The sequence below is a fragment of the Apteryx rowi genome, unplaced genomic scaffold, assembly GCF_003343035.1.
Source record: "Apteryx rowi isolate R43461 unplaced genomic scaffold, aptRow1 scaffold_20, whole genome shotgun sequence".
Lineage (NCBI taxonomy): Eukaryota > Metazoa > Chordata > Aves > Apterygiformes > Apterygidae > Apteryx > Apteryx rowi.
The window spans coordinates 3,930,643-3,950,594 of record NW_020448308.1 but is presented as its reverse complement, the minus strand read 5'-3'; the positions used below and the strand labels follow the sequence as shown (position 1 = coordinate 3,950,594).

At 42.7% G+C, this 19,952-nt stretch overlaps 1 protein-coding gene across 1 annotated transcript in view; it reads right to left on the bottom strand.

Annotated features, from left to right (window-relative positions):
• Positions 1–19,952, bottom strand: part of AUTS2 (AUTS2, activator of transcription and developmental regulator) — a 566,981-nt gene that overhangs the window by 420,803 nt on the left and 126,226 nt on the right. Inside the window, exon 4 of the mRNA XM_026063639.1 lies at positions 5,329–5,430. Coding sequence (XP_025919424.1) covers positions 5,329–5,430 — 102 coding nt within the window. The remainder of the gene's footprint in view (positions 1–5,328; positions 5,431–19,952) is intronic.

Below are 19,952 nucleotides of genomic sequence, written 5' to 3'. Positions count from 1 at the left end.
ACAATTTTTAAAACTCGCTTTACAGACTGAAACATTCAAAGTTTGCATTCTGCATCTATGTGTGATCTTTCTTTGTCTGCTTTTTCTTTGAAGTTGCAGAAGGATCAAGTCTCAAAACAAAGCAAAACAATAAGCAAAACACACATCTCGTTTCCCACTGAATATTTCCATTCCTTGAAAAAGCAATGCTGCAATGGCTATGGGAAGACAGTTGAAACATAGCAGTCAAATGACTTTCACTGAAAAGAAACAACTCTGTGCCCTTTCAGGGAATTTGGCTTTGCTTGATGGAAATAGAGCCCTTCACAAACTGCATGCTGCGTATGGATAGTACGGTTTGCACACTCTTTTTTAACTGAAGTAGCTAAGAAAGACTACATTGCACATGCATGAATGACTAAGTCAGCTGTGTTGTGAACTGTGTGCTGACAGAGCATATAGGCTGAAGCAAGGGCTATGCAAGAAGACAGCTTCTCACCTTTTTGATAACTCCCAATAGCGAAAGGATCCTACTACCCAGTGCCCAGCCTTGGTACCAAGTGCTGAAAGTGATACTGTGTATGCAGCATCTGTACAAGCCCATGCTGAGTCGTGATCCTGCACTGGATGCTTTTACATCTCTTATATAAAGTGTGCCTATAATAGAGGTAACGGTTTCACTTTCCCCCTTTGCAAAATCCGACATTAGATACACCATTTGATATCCACACAACCACCAGCAGAAGCCTGCATCAGGTGCCCATCAGCAAAATGCAAGTCGCTCGCTTAAAATTAGCAGGGTTTTGGTTTTGTTGTTTTCCTTCTACCCTTTTCTTTTTCAATGATTGGTTTTGTTCTTTCTTAAAGAGAAGAACTTTTGGCCCAGAGGCAAAAAAATATAGTAACCCTCATGTAAGCATTAGTTTGTTGTGTACCAGAGAAAATTACATCCTTGAGGTCTTGGAAGGCACAGTTATACCCATTCTGCATATATATTGTGCATTACTTGGGGAGCTGGGTGGGGAGAAAGGCTGTGTTGTACATATTTGTTCTGGCTATTGTTTATGCAGGTCTGACTGAATGAAGGAACAGTGGGTATCATTTCAATTTCTGATGTCAACATCAAATTACTTATTTAATTTCATGCCTGGCGAAGCATTGTATAGCTACACGCAGAATCATTTCACTTCATTTGTTATGCTGTGTTTTCTTGGCGATTGGCTTGCCTTCCAACTGACAGCTTTAATTACGACATGAATTTGATTGCACTGCCGAGGAATTAACATAATGCAACAAAGCATTTAAGCACCCAACCTTAGACACACAAACACACACATACACACCCTCGCACGCGCAAAGCAGCAGCAAGGGCGGCCGATCGGCTCCTCGCAGGCACGCGCGAGCACACGCAGGGCTTTGCCGGGGCTCCCCCGCGTGAGACACGGCCAAGGATGGCAGGGATGCTCGGGAGGAGAAGCGGCACTAAGGTTTCGGTGCACACAAGCCTGTCTCTCAATTTGTCTTTCGTTGGGCTTAACGCCTAGGCAGGAGGAAGGGAAGGCAGAGGATGGCCAACGTCCCGTAGGCGAGGCTGGAGCCCCTGGCTGTGCTGGGCTGGAGAGCCCTTTCCTCCCTACGGAGATGGCAGCGCACCAAGGCGCTTCTCCCGCTTCCATACCTCCCCGCAACCTGTTCTCCAGCGCAAGCACGCAGCGCCGCAGGAAGGCGTAGCTGCGCCGCGCCGCGGAGCGCCAGGCACCCGAGGAGGAGGCTGCGAGCTCTGCCGGGAGCCGGAGACGAGAGCTTCCCCGCCAGCGCCCAGGCGCAAGAGGCTCTCGCTATTGCTCGCCTCCGCGAGAGCCGCCCCGAGGCACCATCAGCAACACCGACTGCACAGACGCCTGATTTTAACAGGGCTAGCGACGAGTTTACAGCTGAGCGTGAGCTTCAGTTCTGCGATAGATGGGGAGCTTCAGTTCTGTGAAAGACTGGGAATTTAGCAGTGTGCACCAAAGAAATCGGAGGGGTTTTTTGGTTGGTTTTCTGGTGCTGAACCCCTGAATATTCAGCGCTCTTTACCATCCAGGTTTGCCGTAACGCTCACTTTTCCCTCAAGCAATCTCTCGCCCGCTTTGTAAATCAGGGCTCACAGATACCCCACGTATTCCGAAATGGGAAGGCTCAATTAAAAATAAATGCATAAAGAAAGGGAAGGGAAAGACGGTGACTGAGCTCCAAGCTGAGCAAAAGAGAAAGCGCTGCCATCTTGTCTCCCAGCAAAACCTCAGCAAAATGAGTTCTACTGCTGGCAAGATTTTGAGGAGATTAAATTGACTACAGCACCCTATATATACAGGAGGAGCAGCTCTCCAATTTCTTTCTGAGGCGCCCGGAGCTACCTCTGCCCATAAAGGAAAAAAGTTGTCATTCCAAAAAATCCCGTAGAGGGGTGAAAAGCAGGCAGAGATGGGTTTACGAAGGTCACACGGGGAGATTTATTAGAGCACTGTCAACCACTTGCAATGGAGCATCCAGGTAATCATCACCCCTAATCTAGCAGAGGTCAAGCTCTCCGCTAATTATATTTTCTCGCAGAGGTGTATATGTGTGTTGGGGGGAGGGATGCAAGACGAGGAGGCAGAAGGGAGCTGATGGAAATCCGTCTCACCGCATTGCACCTGACACGAACGCAGGCAATTCCTCTTCCCCCTATCTGATGCTATTTCAAGCCTCATTATGAGAAAAGTCTCCTGTTTAACGCCGTCTTTTCGTTGCATTATCCTCTTTTCATTTTCGACCACCTCTCTCGCAAAGGCTGCAAATTACCTGCTTGGATCTCATTAGCCTGGGAAGGAGTCACCCCTTGTAAACACACGCTGCATCAATCCGTGTTATCCGAGCACTGCAGGTACGCTCGCAGTAGGCAGAGTTGAAAGATGTCTGACAGCAGAGGGAATGAAGCCACTGACATGTCAGTTTGCAACTGGATATTCATTATACCGTCTCCCTCGTTCTGCATCTGTCACTGAGCTATCACTTAGGCACCGCATTAAAGCTCGTGACGCTAACATTTCTGTTTCAACAGCTTACTTACAACCAGGGATTTGAAAACTGATCATCCACCTAGAGTATACGCACTTCATTCATTATACATATTTCCATGCAGTAGCCATGCTTATTCTCACAACACTGTGGGGCTACATCAGTGGAGATTCATTATACTTCAAGCCCAAGACTTGCTGCTTTGACCTCTGAGCTAATCTGCCTGGAATATTTCATATTTTTGCTCAGGCTTCTGGTGAGTACACAACTTGCTGTGTATTTCTTCCTGGGTGAACAGTGTCCAAATCAGAAAAGCATCTTCAGAAAGAACTCAAGTCTTTTATCTGTTGTTTTTTCCAGATAGTAACTACCAGACACCATCAGACACCTCACTCCTTCAAAATATATTAGTTAAAATACCTTATTAAGCTCTGGATGTTTTCTTGTTTGCAAGAGCCCAGTTCAAGGTGGGCTTGCCCACAGCTGGAAGTGAAAGTATCACCACCATTTTTAAGGCCCTATGGTGTAAAAAAGCAGGGTGTTTCTCTTCGGGATAGAGAGAAATGCAGAATGGCATTTACTTTTCCTAACTGAAAGAATCTGGGAAAAGCAGGGAAGGCCACCGCAGACCCAGGTGACAAGACAGTTATCTCGTGCGTGTTTGTCAATTCTCAGCTGAACTGGCAACACCAGGCAGCAGAGAGATGTGTTATATTGTAATAAGGAATCAAAGCATGAAGGAACTTATTAAGCAAAACAGAAATTATGCATAGCTTGTTTTTAAAATATATATTTTTGCATATATTTGAATAAAGTTACTTTTGAGCAACCTATGGATCCTTACGTCATTCTTGGGTGCATTAGGGAAGTTATATTTGCTCCCTGCTTCCTCTTAATTTGCTACAGTGGCAGGACGAAGAGAAGGTGCTAGCCAAACATCAGAGATTTTGTGCTGCGAGGTGCCGTGTAATTGCAAAGTTCATCCCAGCGACTTCTCATCCGCCGCAGGGCACAGCGCATGCGACGGCAGCGACGGTGAAGGGCGGAGGGTGAGCTGCCACCCGCCGCTACCTGTACGCAGCGTTTCCTTACTGCCTGCTCCAGCTTCCCTCTCCTCCACCAAAGATATCTTACAGCACTGAGATCGCCCTCACCCGATGTCTAGGAAGTGTCTAACCAACGGTGCCCCTAAAGATCGGCTCTGGGGGAGGAATGGACCTCAAAAACAACGTGACGAAGGGATAAGAAAAGAGGGAGCTATAGACTTCACCCCTCCACAGAAAAAACCATCCCTGTGCTAGTCCAGGGATATGCCCAATTCAGCCCAAATTGCTAGCTGCGTGCCTGCAGGCTTCAATCCACACACACACGCTCACACGCACACAAAAACGTATCCTTTACAAAGGTATTTCTTTTAATATCTGCTCAATTCAGTTTTATTGGATTGGCCTCCAGAGGACACCATCTGGTATCCGTCATCCAAATCTACATGGACATGCTATGGATAAAAACCCTCATTTCCAAAGCATGGGTGAGTTAAAAGTAGGCCCAGATCGCTAGCTGATGTAAACTGGTCTGATGGATTCTACCAGCCAGGATCCGACCTACAAAATCCCCACTTCAGCTCCTCTTTTGGGACAGGGGCTGTTGTAAAGCGTGTAGCGCAGAGGACCCAGAGCCATGACTAAAACGCTCAAGGATTGTGATGGTACACATAATAATCTAATTGCAGCCGCAGAAAGATTGCTGTTTTTGTTCATACGTCGGCACAACGCACGTGTCGTTCAGTGAACGGCCAGGGTTCTTCACCAGAGAAAAGCAGAGCTGCCATCTTAGGCCCTTCCGCAGCACTTCAGGCAGAGCAATAAAAGCAGAGCTTATGCGATTGCTGGCCATGTTATATCAACCCATTAGATACAAATTCTTTGCGTCTCCCTAGACTCCCTAATACTTTTCATAAACACAGTCTTTACCCCAAAGCGATGTATTCTTTTCCTTCCCCCCCGTGGGGTGGAAAGAGGCCATCTCGCTTTTCAGCTATGCAGGGCACTGTAACTTCATAAAATGGCCTTCAACTCTTTCCAATATAGGAGTGTTTTCACACAGATGGACGTTTTACCAAACTTTAAGAAGTTTACTCAACGGGGGCAGGAGCGCTAGGTCACCCCTTCCCCTCCCACCGCCCCAAGGGAAGGGGATTTCGGCAATGAGCCGTCCCAGAGCCCCAACGCGTCCTGACTTACGCCCCGCCAAAACCTACACCGGGGGTCAATCAAAGCAGTATTGGAGTCCAGGAGTTTTACTTACGTCGCTGAGTCTTTCCCGAGAGCTACTTCGATGGAAACCTTTCGATTCCCCGCTGGCGCTTTCGCTGTCACTGTCTCGGCAACTGTTTTGACCTGGCTTGAGCTGCAGGAAAGAAGAAACGCAGAGAAAGCACAAGGTTAGACCGGGGTTTTAAGTCCCCTCATCTGCCGGTCCCCTGTCACCACTGCGCGCTGAAACCTCCGCAGGGGAGGGAGCAACCTTCACTCTGGGGGTGCCGCTGCTCGACGAGCCCCAGATAACGTTGCGTGGCACCATATAGACTTCTCGACTAACCTCGACATTCATAAAACGCCATGATCTATTTGTCAGACAGCAGCTTGCTTTTGCCTTTCAAACAAGTTTTAACGAACTTTACAGGCGTAGTAGTAAATAAAAATATATATACTCTGTATTTTCAACACATTCAAGAACACATCCAGCCTTTTCTTAAGCTGTGGACTATACAGCTCAACACATTAAAATGACAATATACTGAAATGGATATCTACCATGTATATGCATTGTATACACACACACACACACAAATACACAAACACATATATATGTATGGCAAAAGAAAGATCCAAACTAGACCTACTGGAATGCTGAAAATGTATATATTTGTTTTAATATACCTTTCCCTATATTTGCTTGAATGTATTAAAATTTTGCTTTAGCCTTGTTGATGCCTCCTTCGAAATCATTTTCTGTGAACACTGACTACTCCTAAGGTAAAGGTTGGCAAAAAGTCGGTTTCCAGACCATATGCTTTTTTCAGAAATTCAGTTTTAAAACTGCATGCCTAAATACTGGCAGCAGGGGCAGATGCAGAGAAAACCTCTGGTGATGCACCTAATGAAGTATTTCATGGTACACCTACCACGCTCACCAACCTGCAGGTAACCAATACTAACCTGCTCCTCCCGACTTACTCTAATAAGCTCCTAATAATTTCTATTTAGACCGTACAGAAATTATCACACTCATCTCCATTTCAGGACGAGTACGTATTCAACAGATAAGCAAGGTGGGCACAGAAGATCAGCAACGATCTTAGGGCAGAGCAGGAAAATCACAACAGATACTCAAATGAAAACAGTAGAGAAGCTGCAGGAAATTTGGGCAAACCCACGGGAAAACCCCACCTTCTCCTTCAGGAGCGAGAGGATCCACTGTATGGCCAACAGTTCAACTGGGTGAAAAAAGGCACTTTTGGGTGCTCTTTGCCAGCCAAACGAGAGAGAGGGGAAAGCACGTAAAGCTAAGGGCTCCGCCACGCGATCGAGCTGCAATGCCCGTGCAGAACTGCGCACAGGTGCACTCTGGGCTCAAAGAAAATGTAACCTAAGAACTGAAGCCGCTTGCCAAACGCTTACAATATAATAAACAAACTAAATACACCACAGCTCAGCCAGAAAATCTGGAGTAAAAAGATTTTTATTTCAGATGTAATGGTTTATCATTTAGATCTAACAGATCTAGGTAGGAGCTTTTGGAGGCGGCAGGGGAAAAACCAATTCAAGAAGTCTAATACTTCATATAAAACCCACAGATCTTATCTACGACCACTATGTACTGTAATTTTATGGTCCCACGTTTAAAAATTAACCACTTAAGGAAAACAGATCAAGTTTCACTGACTCAGGCTTGTGTCAAGAACTGCTCCACGATAGAGAAACTCTTACTGTAACTGGGGCCTGAAGGACTTTTTGCAGTCTCAATTCTTTTTTTTTTTTTTTCCTGGAATCTCAATTTATTTTGTACAGAACTTTCAAGCATTAATTAGTGACACTGCTTGTTTTTATACTTCTTCTACATTGCGAATTCCAGCTATTTGCAGGGAAGAGAAGAGAAACCCTGCAGCTGTCATTTTTCTAGAGACAATATACAGTAAGTAAATGAATCTGGCGAAGATATCTGAGCCTAACACTCTGTAGGGACAAAGCGAATTGTGTAGACCAGACAGCAAACTCAGAATTAAGTCCAAGTTAAGATTTATAAGCTTTCCATATTTTCCTTTCTTTTTTTTCCAAGCTGCCTTTCTCCATGTGCCAAACTGTTGAGGGTTTCCATTCTATTCCAAAACCCATCAATTTGCGCTAAATTAAAAAAATAAAGCTTGGAAACGTGCCCTCGTCTTCTTTAAAGAGCCTAAAGTTACACACAAACGCACATGAGAACACTTAATGTGGAAAGGCAATGGTTCATTTCAACCTACTCACACAGATTCAGTCACTTAAAATTAAAGCGACATTGAAATAACATAGTGCTAGTAAAAGGGTCTGCAAAGAGGAGACCAGATCCTTCGTTATACCGCACACATTTGGTGTGTTGCTCTGGGGCACACAGGAACCCTGAAGTCAGCTTCCCCTGGAAAAGGAGAATTCTCCTGTTTAGGAGATGTTTAAGGTGCTACATTCATTGCTGCTGTACCATTCTTGCCACGGCACCCAGCGAAAAAAGCAAAGCCAACACGAAACTCCCATGATATCTCCCCAAGAGTCTCACTGAGGCTGGTCACACATTAACAGAGCCAGCAGACTCTTCTAATTCACCTTAAGCAAGGACCAAAGAAGGGTCTGCAGAAAGCAAATCTGACTCCTTGCTCCCAGTGTACAACGTGCCAGGATGCATCTCTGGATGTCTACAAAAAGGAAATACAGATGTTCTGCTGGATCAAAAAGTGCTAAAGCCTGAAGATGCAGAAGCGTGCTGGCTCACAAACAACTTGCACAGCCTCAAGGACTCCCGAAGCGTGTGAGATGGGATACACGTGGCAAGTGAGAATCAACACCCAAGCCTGCTTGCCCAGCCTGTATGGCACCGGGACAGGACCCTGGAAAATGGCCCCACATGTTTCCATATCTTTTCATCTGAGTTCTTGGGAAGTCTCAGCATCATCTTATCATACTTCTGGAAATCTTTCATCATACTACAAAACCAGGGTAGCTATTGTTTTGTTATGCCTTTAAACCTATTAGAGAAACCTGAGTAACTACATTTTTCTGTTAAAAGTGAGAAAGAAAAAGAAAAGATACTAGGAAGGATGGTTGCTGGCTAAAGGGCTGGACTGGAATCAGCAGAGGGTTTTGCTTCTGATTCTTGATCATACCTGATTCCCTCTCCAGAAAGTGAGAATAATGACAGGTCTTCCCTGTTCTCCAAAGCTGGTCTATTCAGAGTTTTGCAGCAGGGACAGTTTCCCAGCACGCGAGTGCAGAGCACACAGCACGCAACGGGACCCGATCACACGCACTGCTCTTGGTGCCACTGGGACATCAGCAACCGCTCCTAGTGATAAGGTAGCTCCACTACAGAAGCTAACAGTCACCATTTGACGAAGGACAAACAGAGAGGCTAGCACAGACATAAATGTCACCAAAAAAACAGCCTGAATTTCCTAAGTTTATGAATAAACCAAAATAGATGCAGAAACACAAAATGAAATTGCTATAATAATAAGGACTAGAAGAACCATGAGTAACAGTCGTCTTTCAGGACATGGAGGGAGTCTCAGGTGACCTGAAAACTAACGGAACTATTTTTGCACTAGTCAAGTATCCAGCCGTACTTAGTAAAAGTGCAAACTAAATATGCCGTTATATCCAAGGGGAAGCAGTGCCCTGTCATGTTTCCTACTGGCATTCAAGGTTCAAGCATAAAGTAGGCCTAAACATACAGGCTTAGGAATAAGACAGGTCTGGAACGGTGCTATCATTACTATATCAGTTTGGCATTTCTATGAAATGACGAAAGGATGGGGGACATAAGCCATAAAACACACCTATGGATAACCCACAGCAACATGGCGCTCTCTGTGTTGCTTTTTGTCTCAGAAAGCAAAAGAATGAAGAACAGAGATAGCTGATCACATTAAGTAGCATAAAGGGAGATGAAAGGGCAGCTGAGCCCCGAACTACGGGGAGCATCATCCTATCAAGCCACCAGTTTGCTGTGCGAACTCCCTAAGCCACGTTAGATAACTCCATAGTAGCAATGCCTGGTTAGCATGCAACAAAAAGCAAAATAAATAAACCTACTGAGAGTTTAGCAAAAGCCTTTTTCACAGAGCTTACGTATTGCGTCAAAAACACCCTAATGCTGCTCTTCTGAGCTTTTTTTTTTTTTTTTTTTTTAAGTTTAAAACCCAATACCTTTTGGCAGCAGTAAATCCAAGCTATGGTATAGTTTTGAGGCGCCTGAGTTTCCACACCATATGGAATTAAAGGATTATTTCACTACATTATACTTTAAAGTTATGAATACTAACACTTCTCCCTATTACAGCACAGCCAGCAAGCTAAGCTTTTACCCGAGCCCCGGAGGAAGAGGACACCTGCTTCCCAGGGGATAGAATAACCTAATGGCAGGGAGTGGAAACAGGCTTTCAGTTCTGCCCATCATCCTTTATTTATACAGCTTCTGCCAGGGCCAGAGAGGCCAAAACTCTTGTGATCCAACCCACCTCCGGGTGAATATATTCTCTAGCTTGGTATCCGCTGGCTAAGGCAGACCTGTATGCTCTCCATCCGCAATACTTCCCAACTTCAGAAAGTCTCTACAGGTCCAGACGGGTCCAACCACCCGACCTGCAGTCGGGCGATGCACACTTTGGGTGACGAGGACACACGCTGGCGGGGATGGGGAAAGGGGGGACAACTAACCCCCACATGCTCATCAGGATGGAGGAACCACCGCTGAATTAAAACATGTGTTGTCACATTATTTTGTATTTAAGTTAAACACATTTTCCATTTCCAGTTCTCGTAACTGTTTCAGTTGAAATTAGGACAACGCGCGTTGAAGCTTAATCGATTCTAATCAACAAAACAATTGATTATAAACTTTAGAAGTACAATGGCAGTGGATTAAAGGGTGATGAGTTAAATATTGTTCAGGTAAAGGGTGCTGCTTTTTAAATTGTAGCTAGAATAAAGAGGAAAACATCTTTAACCTTTATGGTGAACTCAGCTTTTGCAGGCGTATCACAATGGCACTGGACTACAGTCTTGTCCCTGCTACCGCAGCACATAGATCCGCTACGGCGGACACAAACTCCCACTTTGGAAGTACTGTGCAAGCACAGCCTAGGAAGATGGTCCCTGCCCTGCACCAGGGAACGCAGATGCTTGAAGCGTACTCCATTAGGCAGAAAAGAGCAACAGCCAATTTAATGCAGGGCCGTATATTTGATTGACGAGAAAACATGTTTTATCAATGACTGAGAACAAATCTGGCTGTATGAAAACAAATAAAAGTAGAATTGCATAACAAGAAAAAAACCCCACAATATAAATCAAGGCTTGTTACTTGTGATTAAATCACGATTAACATTTGTCATTTAAATGCTTTCATTTAAAGCTATCTTGCTACTGATACAAGTTAGACAAATACTGCTTATCCAGCATATGTGGTAGCAAAAGCTGTAACGGCGGTTTTCTCCAGCAGCCACGGGTGTGGAGCAAGACCTTCACGCTGCATTTCTACCAAAGCTGTGTCCACCACCGTGACATCAGTCTGAGGAGCTAAACAGAGTGATGGTGCAAGGAAAGCAAATCAGAGGGGAGATAAGGAGGAAGAAGAATATTTACAATACGCAAGTTTAAGCAGTAAAAATGAAAAAGGAATTCATGCCGTGTGCGGACTTTGAACAATATTAATATGAAGCAATTTTTCACATTAGGGAAGAAAAACTGTGTTACCTGAGAGATATTATTACATGATACAACATTTGGAAAGACTCTTTGCGTATGTCTTGATATTTAATCTTACAACAGCTAATGCACACACTCCAAGAAATTGTGAGCTGCTGAGGATCAGGGCCTGCAGGCCATCACCCTGGACTCTGACCTCCCTAGCAGAAGATGAAGCCCCACTTGATTTTGCATACCCATATGGTCAAAGTGAGATAGACCAACAAAGCGAACATTTCGCTTTTTGTTTCCTTCCTGCACCTACTGAAAATACAAAGTAATTTTTCCTGTTCCCAAATTCCCCTTACGAAAAGGAAGAATAAGCATAGATGTGTTTTTCCTATTTCCTGCCCACAATGTATCTAAATCTAATAGAATTTGAACAAATAACTATAAACAATTACCCAATTAATTCCGTGACACAGAACAAGGGTTTCTAACTTACTTATTTTAAAGCACTGGTGGTCATTTCCTTTGAGATGATCCAAAGTTTCTTCTTGCACTCACTCAGTAAATAGGAGTAGAGGAGCACAACCTCTACTGACTTAAGCAGGGGAGAGTCTACTGGAAGAAAATGAGCTCCGTCCCTCTTCTCCTGGGGAGAATTTGGCTATTTAGCATCGTTATTACAGCAACACCGAGCGATTGTGTTCTGCTCACAGGAGCAACAGCAGAAGCAACACAGGCTAAGAATAAATAGCATACGTGCCAAAGCGGGGGTGCGGGAGAAAAGGAACGGGCATTTATTTCCAGATCCTCTTCTCTTTCATTATATGCTTGGGCAACCTTAGATATATAGCACACAGAAGGTATCCTGAAGTAGCTCTCTAGCTCTATTTTATCTAAGTTACACAGAGAATGCAGCCCATCATTTTTTCTGCACTGTTTATACAGAAATCGAAGATAAATTTGGCATAAACTCATCACACCCCAGAATCATACATACATTATACAACATATAAAGTGTAACAGACTTGCTCTGTTTCTCAGCTCCTGTTAAGAGCGGTATGAAACAGCAAGCTGTTGGCAATTGCAACAAATGAAGCGTATTTCAGTACTCTTTAAAAGCTGAATTGCAAAAAAATACAGGCTTCTTCTGACCCTTTGCATTTTGATGGTTGCACAGTGAGAAATATGGCCTTTAAAATTACACCTTGCAAAGCACTCCATTGTGCCAATCAATCTCTCCAAGCAGCTTCCAGAGCACAGGCTCAATGCAGCAGAGAGAGGTACAAGAACAAGGGCGTCATTAGTCTGCACAGAGCCAGCCGAAGCGGTGGGGAGCAGGGTGCCATCCCTCTGCCCCTCCAAATATTCACCGAGTCTCACTGCCGAGCTCGCACGTATCCTGCTTCTGATTCCCAGGGCTCTCCATGGGTTCTGCGTCAGGGAAACTTCCCTTTCTGCTGCTAGAAAATCATCTCTGATACACAGCTTCTTTGGAGCTCTTTGCTGCCTGGTACAAGTGTACCCCCCTTGTTTGCACAGATACCTCTGTTTACATTCTGATCCATATACAGCACAGGTCCTAGATGTAATTCAGATGAGTGATGCCCATTTATATCATCTGTACTTCCTGCCTCTATATACATATATATGCATATAGTAGATGCATGTAACTTCTGTATGTCTCAAAACTAGTCTTTAAATCCCATGGGCGAAGACAGAATCCTTTAGCACATCTGTGTATCACCCCAGCGCCCGGGGAATATCCTACGAGAAGCAGTAGACACATAGTCATTGCAGGCATTTGTCATTGCCTTTAGGCTTGCTAATTTAAAAAGCGTAGAGAACTGAGCTGTCAGTTTTACCCCAACATTGTGGGAGAGAAAAGCCTATTTCAGAACACTTGGCATCCTGAACGACAACTTTCCAGATCCTTCCTCTCCCTTCAGCGTTGACAGGTCCCGGCTCTGGCCTGTGTCCTTAGTGACTCTATCCTGCTCTTCGTTCTAGACCTCTAAGGAGTCCTGGTTTACGTTGTATGGGAAAGAACAGGGGAGGTAGGAAAGGAGAGACAAACACCCTACACCTTTACTCTAAATCTAGGGAGAGGGGAGAGAAGAACAAAAAGATTATCTCATTTATCCAGAAGTGTCCAGTGTCCAACTCCTCTTGGCCATCCAAGTCCTGCTTGGCCTCTGATCGACTTAGAAATGAGTAACTTACTGGAAGAATACTTAAGTATCTAAGAAGACAAAATTAATAACAAGATGGAACAAAAAAAACAAACAGGCCAGGACAAAAAGTTTAACAGCACCTCAGCTCTACAGCTCTCTGTAGAGTAAGTTAAAGAGCCTCAGTCTGTTTTAATGAAGGTATGCATAAAGCCAAGGCAGATTTTGTAGAATTTCACTCATTTTAAGTGCACAGGATGGTGACTTCTCACGCGCAGAGAAGACACGAGACAAGACGGGACTCCATCCCGAATCGGCAATCCTAGCCATCTCAGTAAAGACCAAAAACTCAGAAGACATTCAGAAGTAACCAACAGTCCCCCTGCCCTGAGAGGAAGGACCATTTGGGAAGCTCACGTTCTCACAGCCTCTACAACACCTCATCTACGTTAACAGTTCAGGTTATAATCTTCCAAAGTATTTAAATAAATGTCTAAGGATGTGCAAAGCAGCTCCATGAATGGAGCCTGAAGAAAACCACAGTGACAGCACTTGCTCGCTTAAGTAAGTCACAGCAACCCTCATCCAGATTTCTTCCGAGCGGACAACTAACGTGACACCCAGTTAATGTTACAGAAATAAATGACCTGAAGGAGGGAATATCAGTGTTCATGGATGGGCTTCAAGATGTTTGCCAGTGTTTACTTCAAAGGAGTCCTGTTTTTTCATACTTCAATATAAGCCCAGAATAAATATTTAATATCTTGGATGCATAAATAATGATTTGAAGGTTGAGCTATTGGCTTAAAAATACAATACTATTTTACGCCGTTTCACTGACCGGCCACATAAATTATTCAAGATTTAAAAGTCATCCTGTGGTCTCTGTACAAGGAGAAAACTAGGAAGTTGTAACTATAATGACAAAAGCAGGGCAAGATCAATCAAACCACATGATCTCTAACACAAACAAGCAGCAATTAAGCAGCAATCAAGACCAATATGACTGTGGTTGATGTCCTTTTACGCCAATACTCAGTCCAGAGAGCAAAACTTAATAATGCTTTGCAATTTATCAAGGGAACCATAACTCTGCTCTCTGTGACTTGGCCAGGAGGCTATTACGATAGTATTTCTCTGTAATTTAATAATACGAAGGCAAGGGGAGGAGGGGAGAGTAAAAGCATTTTTGACACACAATTCGCATCTCTACACGTGTATTTTCTACTTGCTGAATGATAGAAGCCAAAGTCATAATAATATACCTCAGTACCAATTTGTTAACAGGAAAGGGGAGTTAAAGGATCTGGCACAGAAAATCTATTTGAAGCAGCACAGAAGGGAAGGGAACGAACCATCTGAATTCATTAGCAGCTATCATTGATGTGGAGATAAGTTTAGAGACGAGGAGAAGCTAGTCATCACAAATAACTCGGGAGAAAAGCAAAGGCAGGAGTGGTTGTTTAAGTTGTTTAAATCGGGATTAGCTTCTGCTAGATGGCAAGTCGCCACTTCCCAGCACCTTCGTCTGACGGGCTCCAGCCTCCTTGGAGGCAAGCTGGTTGAACAAAGTAGGGTCTCCCAGCACTTAGGGCTGCGTACGGGTTGCTGACACTCCTGGCTCTGCTTTGTAATGCCGCCTGTTTGCCACAGACAAGTCTCTCGGGCAGCCCGTACCTGAGGCCAGGTTTCATGGCATCTTCTGGGGGCAGAGCTGGCTCCTGCCAGCTTCTTCCCAAGCTTGCAAGACACCCCAGCTTGCACAGCTACAGGTGCCTCTGGGGCCTTGCAGCCAACCAAGCCAGGCGACAAACCATCGGGTTATTTTCTTCTTCTTTTCCTGCGTTACTTCTAACCCCCATCAGTTCCTCAATTTGGCATGATGAAGGAGGCGATGGTGGGAAGGGGTGGCAGAGACTGCTTAATCAGGCGCTGCCAGGAAAAGAAACACTGAAGAATTACATCCTTAAACCGCAGCTTGACGTTAGCATCTTAAATCTTGTTGAAGTTTTGCTCTAGACTAACATTTTAATAAGGGCTATGGCTGGTTTGCAAAATTCAGACTGTCTTAAAGCTCTTAACAATATCAGTTGTTTGTTGTTTTTGTTGCTTTGCTTTACATTATTTTTGGATTTTTTTCTTCTGCTGACCTCTCTTCCACGTCTCATCATGAAAATAATGTAAAATATATTGCAGCAGTGTGCTTTCACCTCGGACTACTTTTGCCAATGGAAATACTGATTACTCATATCTGCGAACATCAAAACAGAAATCTCATAGCACATCTTGGATTCTGTCCCTTGTCAACAGTGACCAGTGGTGATTTCATGTTTGATAGATTTGATGAGTTGGTTGCCTCAGTCCAAGTCCAAAACCAGCTTCATTTTCCAGAAAATGATTCTGCCAGCTAGCGTTATTAGCCCTTGTGTTGGCAGTCTCAACAGAGAGACGAGGAATCAGGGCAAAATCCAGTGTCCACAGAAATCAAGACAAATGCTCCCACTGCCTGCAAGGGATGCAGAATCCATTTAGGAAACTGGGCATCTGCTATAATTACTCACCAGAGAGCTTGTGCACCTTACCGTGATTTAAAAAACAAAACAAAACAAAACCACAATTACATTTCTCTTTCGTGTACTTTAAAATCATATCAAACATCCATCTTGAAAATACAGCCATACATTAGGTAAGAGGGGTTTGTTGGGTTTTTTTTTGAGATAAGTGGAAAAAAAACCCTGTAAAACAGGACTACTACCAAATCATGGTAAGTTCAATTAATCCTCGTCCTGGCATTTCATAATTTTTAAAGTGCTTATTCAGGAAAAGGTCAAAAATCACTTGGAAAGATACGTTAATGGCTCTCTAAGTAATGTTTGACTTACTGAATAAATTTTCACACTTAAGTCATGTATAATAAGCATTACAAAATGTGTTATAAATTGTGCTCTTCGCAATGGAGAGCCGTGTACAAAATGGACACACTAGTGCCTCCCCAAAAGACAGTACTTAAGTACTTGCCTAAATCCATCTCTCAGCTGAGGAAAAAATAAGCATATCCTTAACATTACACTTGAAATACACTGGATATATGGTCCCATAAAGAGGAGTATCTACCTGAATCAGGATCTATAAGCAGCCCATTACTGTTCATCTATGAGATTAAAAAAAAAAAAAAAAAAAAACTTCAATCCTAAATAAATGAAAAATAGCGGTAAATAATAGGAAATGAAGGAAGACCAAGCCCTACACTGATGGATCTACTTGGAACCCCTTCTATGCTTTGAAATATTTGGGTTTTAAAATGACCCACAAGACTTAAAAATTAAGTATCAGCATGTGAAAATGTACCATATTACAGTTTAAATCAACCATTATACAGGCTCAGCAAGCATCAGCACACTCCTTCTACGCACTAAAAAACGTCAACTTCTCCTTGGTGAACAATCATTTGTGAAATAAAGCAGGCATGCAAAATATGGGTGGCAGGCAGCAAATGCAGATATTCCGGGCACTAAGGTGTTTTAAAATTGTTTTTCACTTCTGCATCCAGCCCTCCCTGAAATCTCAACAGATCAAAGTTTTGCAGACAAGGAAGAAAAAAAAAGCCCACAAAATTAATAACTATTTAAGTATTCTGTTTCATCATGATAACAAACAGATGGTTTTAATATTCTAGAGGCTAATTTCTGAACAATTAAAAACACAGCAAGACATTAACATCTAATGAAACATTTTAACTACCAGTATATGCATCTGCCATTAATTTCCACACAGTAAGGTCTTGGTTCTCTTCAATCTGTTCTTTATTAAGGAAAGTTTTTCCACTCTGAATTTAGTGAAGTAGAGAATTAACAACTGTTTTCAATCAGCAATCAGCATGATATTTCGCCAGTGTGCATTGAAACCGTCCACACTATCAGACATAAATTTACTCCTATGATGGCTTTGATCTGCACACTGAGCAGAGATGTTAGAAGGGAATTCATTTTCTAATTCCATTTTCATTCAGAACACATGAATTAACCCCTTGCGGATCCGAAGCCCCCTTTTATCTACTTCTTTAGATGAAGAAGAACATTTACTTAAAACATTATGGCTTACGCATTAGTTACAGTCCAGCCAAAAAAAAAAAAAAAAATCACTTTTTGAAAGCAACAAAAGCATTCTCATGCAAAGTGCATTGAAATAAAATTCTTCAAAGGCAACTAGAATCCTATATTTATAAGCTTCTAATTTATATTTCCTTTGCTCATTTGTGATAAGAACATTGGGTGGTATTCATCAAAGCTGTACCTATGCAAAAGCTAGTTACTATAAAAAAAATCTTTACACCACAGACACCAAGCTATCTAATTCATGTGTTCCCTAATCAGATATGCAGTTTCGAACTACGGACAAATTTTCTGCAGGTCTTCATCAATTTGGCAGGTTATGATTTAAATTAAGCCTAGGCAAGTCACTCGTTGTGCCCCTAAGCTACTGCAAAAGGCAGATGTTATTCAGTATTTGTTGTCATCACCTAGCGTAGAATGAGCCAGGTACATAAATACCTTAGGGAATAAATTCAAACACCCTCTCCGATGGGTTTGAATAGCATGCTTGTCCTTCTTTAAACATATATAAATATGTAGGCAGCTCAACAAACGTCCTCGTTTTCAGTAGGGTTAAGTTAGCAAGTAGCTCGCAATGATTTTAATAGGAACCGCAGTCTGTCCAGGTTCTTGTTTTGTTTTTAATCACGTCACTTATGGAAACTTCAAATTGCAAGGCTAAACTAACAAACTTTTAAAAAACAAAATTTGACTAAACATGGGTTTTGGGAAGGAGACACCTGCAGGTCCCTGTCTCTTGCATTCATTTAATGGTGCTCCCATTTTTTTAAAAAAAAAAAAGTAAATCCCCTTCCTCCTGGGTATTTGAGGAAATTTCACATGCTGGGGAAAAACTAGGAGAGAGGAGAAGGATGGGCACTAATTGTAGGACCTGAATTCCCAATACCGGAAAAAAAGGAAAACACTTCAAAGCTACCAGCAAGCACTTTCCGTGTAAATACATGTCAATAAAATCTCCTGCCCAGTAAGGCTCTGTTATTCTCATATTGTATTTTACAACTACTGGACTGGTAGTTTTATAGCCTGATCAAAAGAAATCACAAGTAGCATTTGATGCTTCTTCAGAAAAAGATGTTGAACAGAGACTTCTTGGGCCCTGAATAAGAGGGTTTTCCCTCTTACCAACACCTTCTAACAGATATAATTAATTACCTTGATATATTCTGGTGTCAGGAATCATTTTCCTCCCAGGCGTGGTCAAGCTGATCCTAATAATAAAGCTTTACAAAGAATAAGACTTCTAGGCTAATGCACACATGAAAAATATTTCAAAATATGCCCAGCAGCGTTGTTATAATTTTTGAAGGTTTAGCCACCTTGAAATGGCCTATGTTTCAAGGTGTATTACCTTCAGTGCAATGCTTTTAAAGGGTTTTCCAGTCACTATTTACACTGCAGTTGCCCCACTGAGAAGTATGGGTCACAAACACTATACAAGAGTATATTAATTTTTTTCACTTATAGTTAAACCTAACTGAACACATTTATCAGCATTTGGATGAATGTTTACCAAGACTCAACTGATATTGTCATCTCAGTAACTGAGATATTGCAGTATAACGTTTCGGTATAACATTAGTTTCCGAGTTGTAATATACGGCAGTTCATAGAAGATAGGCACATATGTTTCTCTGTGACAAACAAATAGAAAATAGTGCACTATCTGCTGCTAAAATTAAGGGTAAAAACTTGTTTCTAAAAAAAACGTTCTGGCTTGAAGGTTTGTTTTTGTTTTGGATTGGAACAAAACTCATATCTTTCAAAACCGTTGACTTGACACAAACCTCAACTCAGGTTCAAGCTCTCCTTCCGATTTTTTTAAGAATTATAAATTCCCCATGCTCTAAGCGAGCATCCCGACATTAAGTATAAATATACAAAGGATGACAGTATATGAAGCAAAAGTATCCCAACCAGACAGACCAAGAAATGTCTGTAACGCAGCTACGTAGAGTAAGAGAAACCCACATTCAGGTCAGGAAAAATAGGATCATGAACCTGGGTCTTCTACCTACCAGCTGATGCTCTACCAAGGGGATGTTAGTTGTTCCAAGACACCTGTCTCTAATTTTTGCCAGAAATATGCTGGTCCCAACATATTTTCATCAATATATTCCCATATTAACTACCGGACCATCTACAATAAAAACACATTACATCTTTGCCTAGCCCTACTCTGTGCACCTCCATCTGTCTCAAAGACACAACCTGAACAAAGTAGTCTCTTCATCTCAGCACTTAATTTTTTGCTGTGTTGAAACAGGTTTATTACAAGTTAAGAGGCAGATCCAGAAAGGCTCAGAACAGTCATAATTCCATTTGGAATTCAGTTTCTCAAAATCTGGAACTAGAACAGTAGTTAGGTATGAAAGCACATGAAAGATTAATCATTTGACTTCAAGTGCTGTCATCGCTATGAATTTCAAGGACTAGGCCTGGGAGTTTCAGATGTGCCTCTCAGCGTCGGGAGTACAACCCCGCTGAAACACAGCGAGCTTTTGGCTCGTTTTATATCCGTTTTTGGTTCCATGAAATATGGTTGAAGTGGTGTCCCTGGGGATGCTATATGGGATTTCAAGAGCTCTTTCCAGCCGGCCATATCTGGTTCAGAGAAACGTGCACACTAAAATGAATGTACTGGGAGTTTGCCATGTAACCATTAGCCATATAACCACCACTAATAGACCTTGGAGACATTGCCT